Below are 20,199 nucleotides of genomic sequence, written 5' to 3'. Positions count from 1 at the left end.
AATGGGTTTGATCAACCATCTCAAAGTTGATTGTAAATATTGCAAATTTACTGCTGGAAAGAGTCTGTTGTAGAACACAAAAGGCAAAAATGTTTGTGAACATAGATGGTATCACATAGGTACAAGCAGGTGTGTGCTTTGTCCTACCGGTCCGTATTGGTTCATGTCCTTGTTCTGAGTTTCCTGCAGGGCAGCTACAGTTGCTGTGGCAGTAGCGGTTGCAGTGGCGGCGGCAGCAGCAACTGCAGCGGCTGCCGCAGCTGCTGCAGGCTGTGTGAAGTCTGATGGAGGACGGGAGTGTGGAGGGATCCCCATTCCACCAGGTCCTGCATTAGGCCCCCCAGGGTAGCTGTGAGAGCAACACAATAAAAGAAATGAGACCATCATCAACAGTATACATTCATTGAACTTAAAAAATATCTATGAAGATGCAGGCGCCAGCTCACCTTCCCAATTTGCAGTTCAATTTAATACAACTATATTCATCCATGAGGTAATTTGATTTTGGTCACTATGTTGAGCTACTATTGCAATTGTACTTATAAAAGTCATAATAAAATAAATATAAAACATGATAAATATGGGAACAATCCACATGGTGGACAAGTATTTCATGTGTCGAGCTCCAGACAGAGGACAGAATTGTCCTTCAGTCCCTTGTTCACCAGGTAGATGGCACTGGTAGAACGATGCTCTGTGCCACTTGGTAGAGCACCTGGGGAGGCATGAGCGTCACCTGAGAGAGATCTGGAACTTGGGGGGGTTGAAGGACATGGGTACTCCTTTGCACTGACTTTCTACGAGTATGCTTTGGAGGAGAAACACAGAACACTCTTGATGAGGGAACTGTAGAAGGTTTGTAGGAAGGGTTTTTGGACACTGGGCTGCTTAGCACAGTCCTTGAGGCTCCTGCTACAGATGCCATGAGGTCCAGCGACCTTGTTGGCTGGGGTGGCTTTGGGCACGTTTAGCACATCCTGTTGAGTGTGGTGCATGGCAAGAGGCTGTGTTTGAGCTCTGCCATGTCCAATGCCAGTTCAGGCCTCTTGAAGCAGGTGTGAAACCTATTTAGTTTGTTAGCAAAAGAGGAATCATTGAGCTGATCTTTGTGTTTACAGTGGCAAAGTTTTTTAATTCCCTATCATGCTGCCCGGTAGTTGCCTTGCTGACACTTTTAATCAATCTTTTTTATGTACTGGGTTTTAGCCTGGCTGATGGCCCGTTTCAACTTTCTGTTGACCTGTTTTTCTCCTCAGCAGATCCTGTGAAAAACACCCTTTTTTATCATTAAGGGTGCCTTTGAAGTCTTTGGTCAACCAGGGTTTGTTATTAAGGAATATAGTGATCTGCTGTGTAGGAATTACAGATTCAACACAGAATGTAATTTATTTTGATACTGTGAATCCTTTCTCATTTAGACTAGTGTTTGAATCCAGGAACAGCTCCCATGTTGTGCAGTCAAAACAACCCTGTAGGGCCTCCATACTTGATGGAGTTCATGTTATGACTGTCCTCACCTCTTTCTTTACTTGCTTCACCACAGAGATGTAGGCTGGGGCAAGAAGGATGATGTTATGATTAGCCAATCCAAGTCGAGGGAGGGGGAGTGATCTAGAGGCTCCAGGAACAAGGCCATAACACTTATCTCTTGTCGTATGCATGTGTGTGGAACAGGTCACATATTGGTTATCACCTTTTACTAATTTTTCCCATGGAGCAGATTAAGTCCCCAAGGATGAATTTGGCGAGATGGTATCCAGTTTGTGTAATGTGTTGCTCAACTCATCAGTGGCTTTGTTAACATTTGCGTGTGGATGGATTCAAACAACTATGTGGAATAGCTGGGTGAATTAATGAGGCAAGTAAAAGGGGCAGAGTGAGAGAGCAAGGAGTTCAATAGCAGATTTGAAGATTTTGTCCCAGATTGTCACTGTATTGCATCAGCTCTTGTTGACATTGATACACACTCCACCACCACACTCTTTCCCTGTTCTCAATTTATCCTGATCCACATGAAATGGTGTGGTGAAGCCATCAATAGCCAACTCATTATTACTCACTGTGTTGTCCAGCCAAGTTTCAGTAAATGCCAGCTTTTATGTGCGTTCCTGTATTCATGCATATAATTCACATTGGCTTGTTTTAAATTTTATTTTGGAGTGAACTGATGTTTCCAAATATCATAACAGGCAATGGAGTGACCAGTTTTCATTTGCATCTCAGTACTCCTGATTTGCCCCACTTATGTCTGTTTTTCTCTTGTGGATGGATCCTCCTCATTGAGATTGTGTGAACATGGCTGAGGGACACAGCATCTCCACCAGTATATACCACACTGGGTCAATAACATACACTGAGGGATTCAGATTTAGCAGGAACTCCCTAGACATCAGGGGGATGTTACTAAGGGCTCAGTGGCTGATTAAATCCCCATCAAAAGAGAGTTCCAACAGCTAGGAGAAACAGCAGTAGCAAACTAGAAAACAAACAATATGATTTGAGCGATTGGATAGTTTCAGACCCAGGGGTAGAGGTCAAAACGCTGCTACGTCGTAAAGTCATCTCCCAAATATGACATGATACATGTTGCCAAACACTTAAAAAGACATGAGCACAGACAGCCCAAAGTGCGCCACATGAGCAAATGCCCCTACTTTCCTAATTGAAGTACACTTACTTGCCACCAAAGCCTCCTCCCCCGGGGTAGTTGGGTCTTCCGTACATGCCCTGTTGCATATAGGCCTGGTTGGAGTTGCCTTTGTTAGGGAACTGCTGCTGAGGACCTGGGAACTGAGGGGAGTTCATTCCTGGGTTGTTACCAGACATCCCCGAGCCCATGGGGTTTCCCCCAGGATTCATGGGATTATTGTTGTTGGCCATAGGATTCCCCAACACCTGATGGACACAGACACACATAAACACATAAAAACACAGGTAAATGCTGGATGCTTTATGATGAGGTTCAAAATAACTTAAAACAACAGCAAAACCAAAAATGTTAAAAAAAAAGTTACTGACAGAATTAAGAGGTTGAAAATCTGTTCCGTTCTGTTCTGTAATCCAAACTGAATACTTGAACTGTTAATTAAGTTATTATTGCCATGATATCACTTATCTACTTCAAGAATCACTTTACACTAAGTCAGTTTAATTTTTATTTATAATTGCAGGACTCATTTTCTATACTTTAATTTTTTTGAATTTTTGATATGCCCACAAAGCTGTTATTTTTGTCTGACAGGTGTCAGCCTGAATTCTGTATAATGCTGCTTACCCAATGGTTATATTGTTTTGCTTGTAACTGCAGTGACTGATCTATGCTGAAATACAATCCTTTCAGATGGAGTCCACTCAGACACACTTCTACTCTGTCAGACAGGTATGGGATCTCACCTGGCTCTGCGAGGTGTTGGTCACGCCCCAGACGGTGGTCACCACAGACAACGAACCTGGAGGCTGATTGGTGTTCTGTTGCCAGGGAACTGAGTCGTATGGAAAAGACCCATCTCTGCGGGGACGGACAAAAAAACACATCATGTAGGCAAAACAAAATGTGCCCTTGTGTCAGTGCACAAATATTTGCCAAGTACAACAGTGCAATCATAGAAAGTGTATTTGCATTTGCTGAACGATAAGGAAAGGGTTTTATTGTTAGGATTATAAAATAAAAGTACATTCTTCTTCTTGAAATGCACAAACATTGTGTTGTAATTATAACCCTGTACAAGTGAGGTACTGTTTGTCCCTATTGACTGTGCTACAAGCAGTTAGTCTGGCAGTTTGTCTAGCCACTGATCCATAAGGAACACTGGGCTTCATGTGGAGAGGAAGGGCTTTCCCCAAGGGCCCAGTCTGTCTGTTCACACACCCAACACACACACAAACACACCTCAAACACAAGCCAAAAAGCGCAGCAGTGTGAACACTGACCCGTGTGAGAGGCTGGGCTTCATGGAGCTCATGGGGGGCTGCATGGGCACTTTTCCCGGAGGCTCGTTCTGCCTGTTCTTCTGGTGACGAAGTAGGAGGAGGCGTCCCAGCTCCTCACACCACGAGGATAGGAGAGCTGGAAAGAGAGCATAAGATAAGTGTATCAGTGCTGTCGGACCCTTGTGAGAAATGACTGCAGAGATGACAGCCCTCCACTGCAAGCGCTGCAAAACCTGCAAAAACTGATGTGAGAGGAAGAGGGCAGATGAAACAACTTAGGATCAGAAGCCTCTGAGCAAATTTGGACATAAAATTGAAAAGCAATGGCCTGACAGACAAAACGGTGTATCAGTGTGTGAAAGAACTGAAATAATTTGATAATCGGGGGGTATTCCGCACACTATAGAAAATCTCTGTTTAGAAACATAACAGTACACCTTTATGCTGCAATATAAATGATAAATCCAGCAGCACTGCAGCTCCTGGCCACTAGGGTTCAGTCTGGGTCTGCAGATGGACTCCAGCCCTTCCCTTCCCTCCACCTACCTACCGCTTGGTTAGGTAGCCACCACAGAGTGCGTTTGATCGAATCATATGCTTTTCATCTGCAGTGCATGTTTTTGTACAGTGCCAACTACAAAAGACTTTTTCTTTTTCTCTCTCCCTCCTGCTCTCCTGCCTCCTTCCAGCCTCTCTCTGCGGCGTCAGAGGAGAAAGGGAATGTGGATTCAATCAAAGAGCAGGGCAGCCACCTCCTCTTATGATTCACAGCACTTCTAGGCTGAGTGAGGAGAGAGGAGTGAGGGAGGGGCGGGTGGGTTGAAACAGAGCGCTTGGTGATTTCAGCTGCGGTTCGCGCAAAAGCCACGTCAATATGACAGCAGACAGTGCAGGCTGTTCTCGCAGGCAGATCCACCCTGGTGCCACATGCAAGGACGGGCCGCCACAGCACATATTACACAGACAGTGAGAGACAGATAGAGAGAGGGGCTGAGAGAGAGTGTGATAAAAAAGGGTTGAGTGAGTCAGTGAGATAGGAGACATCAGGCTAATGGGGCTGATGGGAGGGAGGAACAAACAAAAGCTTCTGACTCCCATCACAAACATGGCAACCCAGAGATTTGACCACACATGAGTGCTTGCAAACAGAGTACAAGCCTACTGACACACACACACACACACACACACATTTGGAAAAACACCAGACCAGCTTATATTCATTCACGCACACAGAGGTAAAATAATTAGGACACAAGATGTCCTCTGAGTGTGCTGAATTTCCGAGGACAAAACAGAATTTCAACACAGACGCACAAACACACACCTTCCCCTCTCAGAGCATCGCATCCCAAAAGGCACCTCCTCTCGTTTTTATTTGAACACTGAGCACACCAGCCTCGCTCTGTGTAAAGATGAGGGCTGGAATACAAAAGACATGTACAGATGGTGCCAGCAGTCTCCCTGCCTCTCCCTCTCCTCTCCTCCCTCCCACTCCTTTAAAAGCAGCACGGGGCTCAGGCGCAAAGGCAGCTGGGTTTTTCCTCCTTCCCACCCGCTCATGCTCCCTCTCTTTTTCTCTCTTTTCCCCCCTCCTTCCTCCCTCCTGTTCTTGGCAAGGCAGGTGCCAGGAGACAGACTGTGCTGTTCCTCCAGAGGATTGATCTGACTTTACCACGGCTGTGCTTTGGTTGACAGACCAGGCCACTCAGGTGCTTTCCTCCTAAAAACATGACACTCGCGGGGAGATGTGTAGTTTTGTAGGTTAGTTTTAATTAAATAGAACTGGGTCCAAGCGCGGCTAATAGGTTTACGAGAGTCACATCTATGTTAGAATGTCCTGCAGTGTTTTAACAGCCCCCTCCCTCTCTGCAGACCCCCTTCTGATGGAGAGAGTTTTCAATTCAAGGGCCTGGCGACCAGCCAGCATGTTACAGCTCAATTAGGTCCCATTATTCTCTTCCAACAAGGGGTAACTTGCACTTCTTCTATGTTGATAAACATGTCTCCACAATTTATCCCCTAACTGTGCCACCGTCAAGCCGTCTGGCTAAGAGGACGGGATCCTCGTTTCACACCGAGGCCGACATCAACAGCCGTGGGACAAAAACAACAACAGCGTTGAGCCGAGCAGAGGAATGACAATACGTATCTGAGAGAGAGAGAAAAAAGAGAAGAGAGCGTGAAGCACCAGTGCTGCCACTTAAAGAGGAATTATTCTACCCTACCATTAGATAAAGGGCTTATCACCACACAAAATTACCACCTCCACTGAGCCCCAACCTGTTTAAAGGAGAGGCGCTCTGTCATTGACTCAGAGGATAAACCTCAGGTTTCAAATGACAGGAGGAAGAACAGCCAACCCGTTACTCCTCACAATTCCGCCTCCTCCTCCTTCTCCGCCCTCCTTCACCCAGGCGTCTCTTAGGACAGTGCAGATGATGAACACAAAAGGATTACTGTTTCTCTTATGCTCTCCTCCCACAGACGGGCCTTCAATAGACTCATCTGTTTTTGTGCTGAGAAGAGCCAAAATTGCAGAAAATCGTCTCAGGTGTAACTCTTCTAAATTACAATCACCATTCTGGAGTGAATCAAATTGCCGTTTGGTGCAACAGAGCATCTTTTTGCTCAGTTTACATTGGACTCCCTGGTGGCGATAGGTGTCTGTCTTCCATAAGGACGGGAGCCTATCCTGTTTGCCTTGTCTCAGGGGTCCTGCTGAGTCTGAGCCGTATTGATATTCTGGTGCTCAGCTGCGCAGCCTGATGGTCAGCCACAGCGAAGGGTGGTAAACGCATCTGCTGGGACTAGATGGGTGGTTCAGTAGCTGGGCTTGCAGCTTCCAGCTTCACTCTCTGTCATAAAGCCCCAGGGAGACATGACAAATGACATGGACTGCATCCCTGACAGTTGTTCAATGCTCTTTCCAATGATAATGCTCCCCCACCCCACCTTTCACTGCACATATAGGCAGGAGGCACAGAGACAAAGTGTGCTGATTAAATGCCTTGATCTGTCTCTTTTTACTCTCCTGAAAGAAAAGGCTTCTAAATTGCAATGAAATATATCTCCTTACTCTCTTCTCAGTTAGACGTGCAGATAGATTTGCCAACACTGTAAAACATCATACTGGAATTTAGTTACACCTACAAACACATTAATTTAATGTAAATGTGGAAGTTTGATTCCTATCAGAAGCATGGTGTAAAGTCTTGAAATGATGAATTTACTGAATGTACTGCTATGGGTTCACTAAACAAATCAAGTCACTAAAGAAACATAATTTGGCTATTAGCATATTTTCAAGGATGTATTGTATGTGCAACTCTCCAAAAGGCACTTTTTTTTACTTGGAAGACACATTAGATGATGGAAAATTGTTTTGTGTCCTGTGGATTATTAAGAGTATCAGGGACTTTGTTTCAAGAGAATGACACTGCTATTGAGTTTTTTAAAAGTCATTGCAGTCATGCAGCACAAATGAAATCCCATTCAGCTCCATTGTGTTGGGGTGGCGGCAAAACACTCAAAAGATAAATATCTCAAAATCTCAGCAGATAAAACTCAAACTATCTGTGTAGCTGGAAACCACTAGAGGTAAGTGAGAATATGTTTTTTTTGTAATCTGGGTGCAACCCAACTAGCTGCTGCATGAACAACCTGTAGGAGAGGATAAGTAAAGATAAGAGGCAGACATGAATGGCATTAACAAAGGTCGCTCCTTCAATTGCTGCCTCCTCCAAAACAGTTTTTCCTCTTCTCTTCATCTTTTTTTCAGCTTTTCCTTTTCCTCTCTTTCCCTCTGTTTACTGGCAGGGGTACGCTGGGGAGGCAGCAGGTAAGGCAGATGCCAAGAGCTCTTATGATCCTTGCCGCCCCCCCCCCCCCCCCCCACCACATCCCCGTCCTTCCTTCCACCTCCTCCCTCCCTCTCTGTGCTCTATCTAATAGACACCTGCTCCCTTGTCAACCCTAGACTCCCACCTGGCATCGTCCCACATGGCTTGGTCACTCACGCTCACGTCCACACAAACACACACATGATATCCAGTCATCATCCGCATACTCACATCATCTGCACTACTTCATCACTTATTCCCATACTAACTGTAACAAGTCCAACTTGCGATGCTATAAACCTGTAGAAAAGAATCACAACCCCGAACGGCTTGTTTGAAGACATTTAGCCAGAAGGGCTGAAAGGAGAACAAAGACCATGAGCAAACTAACAAGAACAGCTCTAGTGGGCTGCACTCTTTAGTTTCTGAGGGAGCTCTATTCACATTCTGTTCCTCCCTCCCTCCTCTCTCTCCCTCTCCCTCTCTCTCTCTCTCTCTGCCCAGAAAGGTCTGAATGGACACAAGCCTCCTGCGGGCCAAAGTCAATTAAAATAAGAGTCTTGGGAGTCCTTGTATCCCTGGTTACTGAAAGCACCTAAGAGGCCACGCAAAACTGCCATGTCCAGTCTTAGCAATAGAATTCCTCACTCATGTGCCTCAAGTGGGCTTCATGGAACTGTAAAATTCTGGGATGAACCTCATAATCTATGGAAAACTATTGAAATACCGGTTGCTATGACACTGCTTATTTATTGCTCCTACACATTCGCTACACAGCCACAGATGCCTCCCTGTCTGCACCCAGATACCACAAATTATTCATCAATGCCAATTTGATAATGAAATGGAAGCGACTTGTCAATCACGCAGGGTTTTTGCATTGGTAACAGGTTACGGACCAGTCAACTCATGACAAGCCACAACTGTGCTACTTGTTCATCCACAGGGAGGATAATTAGGTCGAAGCTGCAGACTGAACTCACAGGTGAACCTCTTTTCACACATGGTATACATTTTCTCTCTCTGGTCACCCTCTCCACTCTCTTGACACTGTGGCACATAGGCAAGTGTGAACTGGGGGTTGTAAAACTAAGTCTGTAAACTGACTTCATTAGCTCAGTCGCCGAGCATCTAGAATAAGTTGAGTCATTTTCGTGACATATTTCACGGTGACTGATGTGTCCAGAAAGCTGATGAAGCGGGCAGAAGTGTGAAGTGGCAACATGTGAATGTCATGGCAGCCATGTAGCGTCAAAATGTGACACATTTCCCCTTTCATATAAACAGATAAGCAGCTATTTCACTAAGGGCATGTTTAGCTGAAAGAAAAATGTAAAAAATCAGAATGAAGGTGAGTATTCTGGGGGAAAGCATGGGAAAGAAGCTATGTATGGTAGGTGAAAGCATTAGCGTTAAGAGTTATAAAACAGCCCGTCTATCTAGGCCAGACAACTGCCTCCTGTCTGCACCTCATCTTTGTCTGCTTCCTTTCTTTTTCTTGTATTATTTCCTCTGTTGCTCTCTCTGGGAAGTCAGTGATGTTGGAGTCTTGTCAATGAGTACTTAGGCCCGTTGCCTCATGGGGAGCCAGACTTGCTGGCTAGGTTTTATGGCCCATTTCAGAGCTGCCCCGGCTTAAATACAGCCTCCTGCTGGCCACATGGCCACGGTGTCGTGCCATGTCCATCCGGCGAGGAGGGAGGGAGGGAGGGGGGGCATGCTTGGATTCGTGCCAAAAAGGTTTTACTGTGGCCAGAAGCATATGTGGCCATGTGGAGGCAACTGGCACAAGGGGAGAAAGAAAATGCAGCGGATTTGGTGTTTCTGGGTTGCTGTTGACACATCCTGCATTCTCTGTTGTTACATAAAAAACTCTAAACACTTAATTTCCCAAGCGTGCTGTTGAAACAACTTCTGCAGTTCAGTATTCAAGTATAAAGCTATCCTTTTTGGGATGCCAATTTATCTCTCTCTGACAAAAATGTAGGAATCCTGAATAAAAATCAATAATATCAAAGATAAAAGTTTTATCTTCACATAAAATCTGTGTTCCCAGCTTTGAGATAAAGATTATACTGTATGTATATATGTATGTACGAAATCCATTTATCACTGAGTGAATACCACCTGGAACAAGATGTGGTATATGCGATAATCTCAAGATGATTTATGCAGATCTCATCACTGTCATTTCTTGGTCATGGTAACACAGGAGCCAGCCTTTGCCCTAACCAGGCCAGTGTTTTAAAAGATAATCCCTCTTGGCACATGCAACAAACCTCTTCATTAAAAACAGGGCATGCCATTCAAGGTCCCTGTAAAGCATGAAGGTGGAAATCTATAGCATTTCAACCCCCTGGTGAGAATTAATTCCTTGTGCATTAAATCCAAACAACATTCAGCCTTCAATCTGTCAACAGTATGTTGCTTCCTGCTACTATAAGCTGATTGGGAGCAAAACTCCTTCCAAACCTACATCTTTATGTCTTAATTCAGAAGCTGGCAACAGTCCGTTCAACTCTCTGAGGTCAAGTTTTGGAGCTCCCTTAAAGAACCAGACCAGTGATTGTGTATGTACTACAAATCACACATGCAGACTTTACACCACAGTTAACAAACTTGCCAACCATAATGTTGTGTTTTAGATTTTTGATGCATTTCCCTACCATTACAGACATTCAGTGATTTACATTCATTTCCATACAGCATGAAAACAAACTAGCAGACTGTTGAAACTTGCTTGAGTTGTGTAATTCATCACAGTGAACATCAAGTCTGCACCTATTTTTATCGAGGTCCTAACATCATTGCTGGTAAATGCAGTTTAATTGCAGATGGATTTTAAATGCACGGCATCATAAAACTAGCATTTGACAAATGTCAGCTCTTGTTCCTTTTTCTGTTTTGATTTCTCATCTTCATCTTTTTAATCTTACATGTTTTATGTATGTTGACTGTAGCAAATGTTTCTCAAGTTATATATCAATAAACCTCATATTATAGCCTGACTGATACTGGATTTTCAAAGCCAAAACTAGTATTGATATTTATACATATTAATCAGGATTTGACTGTAAAAATCAACTTCTCAGGGCTCTCTGGGGGATGTACTGATGATTTCTAAATTACTTCAAACCTGGTTTGGTATTTCTGTACTGCAATTTCTTGTTACTAACTTTCTGGCATACAAACCAATACTGAGCTTATATCATCCAATTTATTGGTTGAGGAGTTCAAACTTGAAAACACCAGAATGGTCTTTTAAGAAGGGGGAAAAAATATTTACTGATTAATATGAGATAAAGCAAAATGTTTGTGTGCCACAGACAATTACATTTTACACACTCAGATTGTCTGATGCCACTTTTACCTGACTACACTGAAATTTTTGAAACTCTGCCAACCGCTCGTTGAACCAGACTCCACCAACACAGAGTGTGTTTTTAACCCTGCGCTTCTGCAAACCAGATTATCAACTGAGCAGACCTGCAAAGAAGCAGCTTACCGAAGCCAGACTGTTTCCCCGAGCAACAGGCTGCTATTAACGAAGGCCCAGCCTTAAGCTCTTGTCTACAATGATACTAATTAGGCACGGAGCAGATGTGCCCAGACTAGTGCCCACCTCAGGGTGCTGGGCAGGGCCGGTAGTGTCACAGTGGCATACGCTGGTGGCTGATTCACCTGTGACCTTTTCACAGTGGGCCTGGGGTCAAAGCTTCATCTTAGAAGTACAGTGAAAACAAACACTGGAGGAACCTGGGTCGGGTCCTGGCACCCCTCTAGGCTCATTAGAGTCATCCATATGTGCAACAGCTCAGGATTTGAATAAAAACCTTCTTCGTGATAAACACTCAGGCCAAATAGAAACAATGAAACTCAAAGCTCATTCTTTTACTGTATGTTTCTGTATATCACATGTTTGAGTATTTTTCGATATTCATGTTATTAAATATTCTGTATTTCAGACTATTGGTGTATTTGTAAAAAGTTAATGTATTTTATACAGTCTGCATTTTATTGTTACATTTTCTATTCTTTCAATCTACACATAATCTTTATATAATTTCATATGCCATGTTTTTTTTTCATTTTGCCACTTACATTGCGATCTTTAGTTTCATCAAATTATTCTTACTCTACACACACTCTTACAACTCTAACTGCTTTTTGACTGAAATGAGAAGGTGGGGGGGGGGTAAAATTAACATTCAAACCATCAAGAGGGAAAAAAAGTATAAACTTAGATCTTTAACGGCTTTAATGAACAGCAGAGAACATACATAAGTGTGAACTATGACGCAGGCAAGATGACAAAACACCATGTGTGACATGCTTCATACTGTAAAACTCTGACAGACAACACAACAGCAGCCACGCAGCTCTTCTAAATGACCAACCAAAAAGCACATCTGATGTCATTCCATGTATTGCACATCTACACAGTCCAATGTGTGGACAGAATGTACGGACTGTGATGAGGATGGTTTGGTTTGGATCCAGCCAATGCGTATGAATTTCCTGTTGCAGCACTTCAACACACAACCAGTACCTGAGTCAGACTGACACCTCCTGCAGCAGTTGGTTTCTGTAGGGTTCAAATTTTACATTTTACTGGACTTTACAAACATTTCTAAGATATTCAGTGAATGAAGCACAGACATTTCATTGAGTCCCTCCGTTGTCCAAACACAAACCTCTGAGGTGAATGGATGGTTGACATATATCAGGTTGTACATCAATTATACAACTCATGGAATCTCTAAAAAAGCCACTGAGAAGGGGAGAGAATGACTAATACTTAAAGCGTGCAGAATGATAAAAACAGAATCACAAAAAGCTGTTATTAAAGGGTTAATATGTCACACTTTTGAAATCTAAAAGGTGCAAAAATGACTATAGTACCTGTGCAGTCAGTGTAAGGATTTTTAATCTATAAAAAAAAGATTTCATATCACTGCAAGACTTGAATGAGCACCTTATCAGAGCAGTCAATAATGTTTGATCAGAAGTGGCACGATGGAAAATGATTGGTAAGTAGGGTGCAGCTCAAAAATACCTCACATTTTAACTTCTCATTACTATCTCTGGTGTTTGGTTTCCTGTTAAGTGTCTCTGCACATATAGATTTCCCTTATCCAACCTCTGAAAGCATCTTTTCACCACTCTCAGGCTGTCTGAACAACCCACCTAAAAGAGTGCAAAAGGCCTTTACTCCATTTCTGTAATGCAGTAGGCATCATGCTCTGCTGTAGATAGAAATTAAGTGGAGTGCTTTCCACAACTGACAGAAAAGACTGACTGTATTTATTATTATTTCTCACCTATCAGTTGATCATACGTTACAATAAAAGCACACCCACTGATTTCTTCTCATGGTTTGTTCACAGTAGGAATAACGAGTGGGTGGAGGCCTTTGTGGTGGTAAATATACCTATTATTTAAGCAGGCATTTCAATACAGTTTTCAAAGCAACATTTCTGTGACACTCAATATGACTTCTACATGTCTATGAAGCAAGCAGTTTGTCAGCTAAATCTGATTGATTTCTACAAAGACATTATTGATTTTTCACAATAATCTAAACTTAAAAAGACTATTTTGAGTTTATTAACCCAAATATAGCATTATGCATGATCAGCACTTCAAGCTGTACCATCCCCACCATTGACAAATCATATCCAGCAGAATCTAGCAAATCTGATTCAGACGCTACGTTAGAAAAAACAGACCGTGGATATATATTCCGTTTTTCTAGTTAGAAATTTTTATCTCTTCACTAAATTTCTGTTGGTCTCCATCACACTATGTGCACAGCGAAAGTCCATAAAAGCAATCATAATTCAACATCTGATCTTTACAGAATATTAAATATGATCGAAATCCTATTTTGGGGGTTTGATTAGATGATCACAATATAACAAGATGTGTAAACATAGTGTATACTGTAATGACTTACGGCTGGATGTTCTTTCATCAAAGCCACATGAAAAGCCGGCATGTTCTGCAAATACACAATGGCAACAACTGCTCCTGGATGCCGATTGCTGTTAGTTTGATTTGGAATCATATTGAGAAACTTCAGAGGAAAAGGTCAGCACAATTTCACAACTTGGTGGAAGTAACAAGAATCTCCATCGCAAAGAACAAGAGATTCATTGAAGCTGACAAAACAATAGTAATGAATAGTTGGAACTGTGGAGTACTGTACAGCTAGCCAGACATCTCTTTACCAACACTGCCTGTTGCAAAACCTCGCCTGTCTTAGCATGTTGGGAACTGTCCCACAGAAACATTTTAGGAAGAAAAAAATCATTGAATAATTTCCCAAAGCAGGACTTTACTGCACAGCTAAACAAAAGCCTTCTTGGTGGAGGGAAAGCCAAGTGAACAATAGAGTAAAACACACATGCCAGAATATATATTTTTAATATATATATATTTTTTAATCAAGTAGAGAGATACTTTTCCTTTAAACAGGAACTCATTCATTAAAGGAATACTCCACCAAAAATGGGACCTTTTGCTCTGAAAGATTTGTGCCTTTGCTGTAGTATGCTAGGATTCAATGGTGTCCAGCACTTGAAGCAAAATAAATTGTCTTCATATATATATATGTATATATACACACATATAATAAAACATAATCCACTTCTCAGTTATGTTCAGTATGTTCCAAACAATGGGACGCTTCACCACTAAATCACCAAATATGATTCCAGCGGAGGTTTGAGGAGAAACTATGAGTGTTTGAACATGCTGAACAAATGGATCAACAGATTGAGAAGTGGATTAAGCTGACAGAGTGGTTTGAGAAGTTTCTATGGATGTTTTGATACTTTGTTTTTGGCTGTGACTTTGGTTATCCATTGGAATCCATTGTAAGTGTCATGAATCATAGCTCACTACAGCTACTGTCCTCGATGAAGGAGCAAGGTACAAACCTTTAAAAACTACATCCAGAGAGAATTTGATACTCAAAGGAGTTTGGTCTAGTATTCTTTAAGTGTTGCATGAACAAACCAGCTGCTTAATAGCATCGTCATGCAATTTAACACCTCGAATTTGAACCTGTTGCTCCTGATGAGGAACTCTCTTGAACCATAAGGAACACCAAATCACTGAAGCCACTGAACTCCTACGTGGGGGGAAAATCTGTGTGTATCTCTTCAGTGAGCCTGGCTGGTTACGCTGTGTGGCACCGACGAGTGGGTGTGATAAACTGCCAAGAGTTACGCTGAAAACGCCGCCTCAAGTAGGTCAGCGCGACTCAGAGAGATAATCAAGGCCATTTTGACCCCTTCTGTGTGAGGTGTAAGTGGGTCAAATGCAACAGTCAGCTGTTGCAACTCTATCACGCGGGGCGCTGCGAGACACTCGTCATACTGTCAAACCCCATTCCGTTAGTTTAAGACGTGGCAGGGTGCCCGTCTGCACCCACCAATGCAGGAATCAAACCTCTATCTGCCCCCCACCCCACCCCACCCTTTGCCTCCCAGGGGTGAAATAATGTGAAGTTGCTCTCAGCAGCAGCTACAGCAGATCCACCTTCCTTCTTGTCACTGAATACACCCCCTGCAAACACAACCCTCTTTAACTGTTGTCTCCTCCTTTTGACAGCTCACAGCTTCGCAGATCTGTCCTATTCACAGCAGTGAAGACTCCCCCTCCCATGTCTAAAATGCCACCAGCATTTCAACCAGGCTAACTCCAGCAATGTCCCTGCTTATTTTTCACTCTTCACTGCACAGAAAAAAGGGGGACCCATGTGTCTAGAAACGAATCTGCAACAGCAGAACAAAGGCGAAGGCGATACAGGGCAGCCTTAATCTCTGCACTACTGAAGCCAGCAGCTATTTTAAAGCTCTTTCTCTGTGTCTCTCTATCCCTCCCACCTTCCTCTCTTCTCTGTAACATTCTTCCTCTCCCCCCCCCCCTCTCCCTCCCTCTTTCCCCCCGTTTCCCTTGGTGTCTCAGGGCAGCAGCTTCTCTCTGTTTTCCTCTCCTCTCTCCCTGCGTGTCCAGTGACTGACTGCACAATACACATCAATTATTCATGGCTGCTCTCTCTGTTTCGCAGGCAAAACCAATCACAGATGGAGTCATTGCTAATGGGCTCCTGCTGTACTTGCCACCGGCTTCTTTGCACTCAAGCAACAAATACCCCAGAGACAATGAGAGGGAAAAGAGGGATAAGCTGTAAAAAAAAAAAAAAAAAGGGAAAAAAAGAAAAAAAAAGAAACTTCATAAGGTACCAACAGCCACAAGGAGCAGAAGAGGACGCACGTTTGTGGTCAGAGAAGAAGAAAGGTACGTAGCATCACAAATAATTTAGCAAAATTAGGAGCCGGCTTCTGCAGCAGTAAAGGGTTAAAGACAGGGAGGGGGGGAGAGGGGAGGGGGGAGACAGAGACAGAGAAAGGTGGGAGGACAGGCAGAGAGGGAGAGAGAGAACCAAATGCTTATCTCCTCACCTCGGATGTATGCAGCTGTTATTGATGTATCTTCTTTTTCTGTCTAGTGATCCATTGCTTGCTCTCCCAATACACACATCACACAGAAGCAGCCACAGCCACTTCGCCAGAAGGGAGACAGGGAGGGAGGGAGGGGAGGGGAGGGGAGGAGGGAGGGAGGAGAGGAGAGGAGAGGAAAAAAAATGCAGGCAGCTCACATTTCAAACTTGCAAAGGGGGGTGGTGCCTAATGTGCTAGACAGCCTGTATCTTGGCCTGGGTCCAGAGCAACGAGTAAAAGAAGCCTCAATCAATTCATTTAAAGCAACATTTGTTGCGAGGGAGATGCTGCAGAAAAGTGGCGATAGAAATGGTTCAGGTGGGTACATTAAGCATTGATTTCAGCCCTCAAAACCTTGCCTTTGCATACAGTTGACTTAATCCATCAAAATAGTCATTGTAATTAAGGGGCATGGAAGAAGAGGAGGAAGAGGAGGAGGGGGAGGAGGGGGAGAAGGAGGAGGAGGAGGCTGGGTATTGTGGCTTCCTGATGTGCAGAGGGTTGGAATCAGGGAAGGAGGGGCCAATTAGACCACATTTGTCTCTCAGAGCACATGAGCCTGGGTAAGCTTTTGGATAAATAATTACACACCTATAAAACATGTAAACTGTGGCTAGACACACCACCTGAGGCAGTCTGGAGCATCTATTGTCATCTGCAAATAAAAATACTTGTGCTCACCAGCAGCGAGTCAATTCAGGTGTCAAATTAGTGCAACTGATCTGTGGCTTAAACACAGTAATAAACATTTAATTAGAGACATGAGGTACAATGTAAATTCATTTTGATATGCAAACACCTGATTCTTTTGCACTACAAATTACAGAGCCATATGGAGTGGCAGTGGAAGATGCTACCAATCACCTCCCGCTGCCATAGACATAATAACTGCTGCAACTACAAGCAAGGAAGGTCAGAAATGCTCAACAGCTCTTATCTCTGGTCTCTCCTGTCCGTATTTGCTCTCCTGGTATTTACTATCAGCTAAGTGCACGGTGGGTGACTTGCAGCCTGGCACCCTTACTGCGAGTTAACACATCAATCGCGGCTGGCTGGAAGATTTCACTTGACCATGCAGTGTAAAACACAGAAATTGTCCAAAGTGGACAGAGTGTGGATTTGTAGCCTCTGTGACAAGAGTCAGGCGCACATACTTGCATAAGCCTTTAACCTCGGTCCATCTGTACAATCCAATATGTTGCAGCCAAGCTTTGTTCAAATCCTTAGAACTTTATAGTAAATTCAAGTGGAGACGCAGAAGCTTCCAAAGAAAAAACGTACTGCACTGACATTTTGGAGAAATTGGTACAAGCTCATGCACAAGACAGCTGCAGTAGAATATTTGCATTTCATGTAGTGGAGCATCCATAAATATGCGACATCTCGGTTTTGAATAGAGTGACTAATGAGAGGATACAACATATTGGAAATATAATAAGAATATACATCAGATAGTGTCTAACTGTTACAAATTTTGGTTTAAAGAACTAATCCAGCGATTAAGATTTTTTAAGATCCTGTCTGTTACATTTCATAACACTCTCTCTATCTCTGCTTTCTGTCTCTCTGTACTTTCAAACTGCAAAAATGTAAAAAAAAAAAAAAAAAAAGAAAGAAAAAGAAAAAAGAAGAAGAAACCTAAATCTGTTTTTGTGGTGGACTTTTAAACTTGTAAATATAATAGTACAGACCCATTATGATTGTAATGTTTGAAGGAGTGTGCATGGTACTCCATCATAGAAGATTTTGTTTGACAAGACTTAATACAGATGTATAAGTTTACATTGTGGGTGAAGCAAGTAAACACTTACACTGGGTTTCAGTTCTTGGATGAAAATAATAGCAGACACCACCTGTGGAACCATAGCTGCTTCATCACTCTCTGAAATAAAGCTTACATCCAATTCTGTGTAAAAAAATCTGCATTTAAATCTGATTAGTTAACGTTTGTTTATTTCTTACAGCCTTCAATTTAATCTGACTGTGTCTGAAAGTCAAACACAGTCTCGGCCACCAACGGTGTTTTCAGACTTCTGTGTTATTCTCTATTTAGGAAAAGCCACAGCTAAACTATATGTTGAAGCACACTGAGTGGAGAGACAGACAGAAAAAAACATTTTGGTGTGGAAAGCTTTGGGGAGGGAAATTACAGCCTTAGAGGCCCATGTGTGTGTATCTGACCTCAGTATTGTGTGCAAAATCGCAGACCTTTCCACACATGACAACATGTCTGACCTCTGGGTCTTAAGCACCACTTCACTGAAAGGCACCATAAAAAGCCGCTGTATGATCTGTACTTAAAACTACAGTTTAGAGGGAAATTTATATTAGATTTGCACTCTAGCATACTAAAGAATTTAACCACTTCAGTGGAAGAGTAAAAGCTTCACCGCACACTTGAAAAATGTTCATCTTAACCTTAAGAGTCTTTTTTTTTTCTAGAGAGAATTTCTGCGATGTCTAAGTGTGGAATTTTTTTCTTACAGAAATCAAGTGTTTAAGGACAGTGTGTATAATATGTTGAGCCTTCTTCTCAAACTTGTCATGTTTGGTCGTATAAAATTGATATTATCTTGACTGACTGTTAAGATGAATGTTCTGTATAGATTTATGGAATGAAGCTGTTGTCTTATCTTTATCTACAAGTGCAAACAAATGTAACATCCCCTCTTCAACTGGATCCTGCACTTCATCCATAAACTGATTAGAAAAAACTGTTTCTATAGTCACTGTTAAAACTCCCACTGCCAAAACAAGATGAAACAACAGACAAAAACTGTGTTGCTTAGATACTTTAATCATGCTGACACTGTTAACTACAACCCACATTATCTAATGATCAAATGGCCCTACGTGTGTAAAACGAGTGTAGAGACAAACTAGCCTGACAGAGCAAAGCTGAAGCCCAACTAATTATCTGCTGAATAGCCGGTTTACCAGGCGTTTGTTACATGAGAGAATGAACGGCTCGAGGAGCTGAAAACTTCGACTGGTGCCCCCTCTTATGAGTTGGTGCCTCCTTTCACTCTTTAGAGCAGAGGAATTCCAAGAGCTTGCTCAGGCGCAAACGATCGGGAATGTGCCACTCTGACCCGCTCGGACGAAAAAACGTGATTAAGCTTTTTGTCGACACTCTCGAACGAGACTGAACCACTGCAGTTGAGCAGGAGGGGTGTGACACGGATGAAACAGGCTTGTAATATAACCTGTGATGGTCAGAGCAAGAGGGGAGGCCCTGATGAGTTTATCCACACCGAGAGAGTGATCTCCTTACTTTGATGTCACCAAAGCTCCACGTGCGTGGCTTCGCCCTATGGTAAGACAGTCCAAGTAATCACAGATTAATAGAGCAGGCTAATCTCATTCACAAAGAGGTCACTACTAGCAGACAGATGCCCCTCCCCCAGCTCTTTCTGTGCATTGTGAGCCGCTTGCAAAAAGGCAAAAAAAAGAAAAAAAAAACTGGCCAATCCCCCTGAGTACATCTATTAAAGTCGTACAATTCACCAAACCACACAGTGTGCAGAGTTTTCCTTTTCTAGTCAGCTGTAGACAAGCAATTAAGTTGATTCCAAGTTACAAGAAACATGATCTAAACCTCTGAACTGCTCACTTTGCTTCAATTCAGATACGTTAACTGATTAAATCAATAGGAGGTAATAATGAAGCTTTTCCTGCGGCAAGAAGACACATACTGGTGGTGTCATTATGATCAAGGTGTATTTCTTTGAGTATTGCACTTTAAGCTTTTTCTTTTAAAAAAATTAACAAGCTAAAGTCTTAAACTGTTGGAGGCACTTCATGATGAATTCATTTGTCAAAGCCACGATCTGTTTCAGCTGTAAGTTGGCTGTGAACATCGATTTTCTACTGCTGAAATCAGCTCTGCCCTCCCCTCAGCACAATTTCCCCCCTCAATT

At 42.8% G+C, this 20,199-nt stretch overlaps 1 protein-coding gene across 1 annotated transcript in view; it reads right to left on the bottom strand.

Moving 5' to 3' along the window:
- The window catches only part of LOC128381237 (zinc finger MIZ domain-containing protein 1-like), an 85,069-nt gene that overhangs the window by 8,325 nt on the left and 56,545 nt on the right, over positions 1-20,199 (bottom strand). Inside the window, exons 5-8 of the mRNA XM_053341191.1 lie at positions 3,931-4,066; positions 3,394-3,508; positions 2,678-2,895; positions 148-349 (exon numbers count right to left, since the gene is read on the bottom strand). Coding sequence (XP_053197166.1) covers positions 148-349; positions 2,678-2,895; positions 3,394-3,508; positions 3,931-4,066 — 671 coding nt within the window. The remainder of the gene's footprint in view (positions 1-147; positions 350-2,677; positions 2,896-3,393; positions 3,509-3,930; positions 4,067-20,199) is intronic.

This window comes from Scomber japonicus, chromosome 20, assembly GCF_027409825.1.
Source record: "Scomber japonicus isolate fScoJap1 chromosome 20, fScoJap1.pri, whole genome shotgun sequence".
NCBI classification, from domain to species: Eukaryota; Metazoa; Chordata; class Actinopteri; order Scombriformes; family Scombridae; genus Scomber; species Scomber japonicus.
The sequence above is the reverse complement of the archived record's forward strand: the minus strand, read 5'-3'. Positions and strand labels throughout refer to the sequence as shown.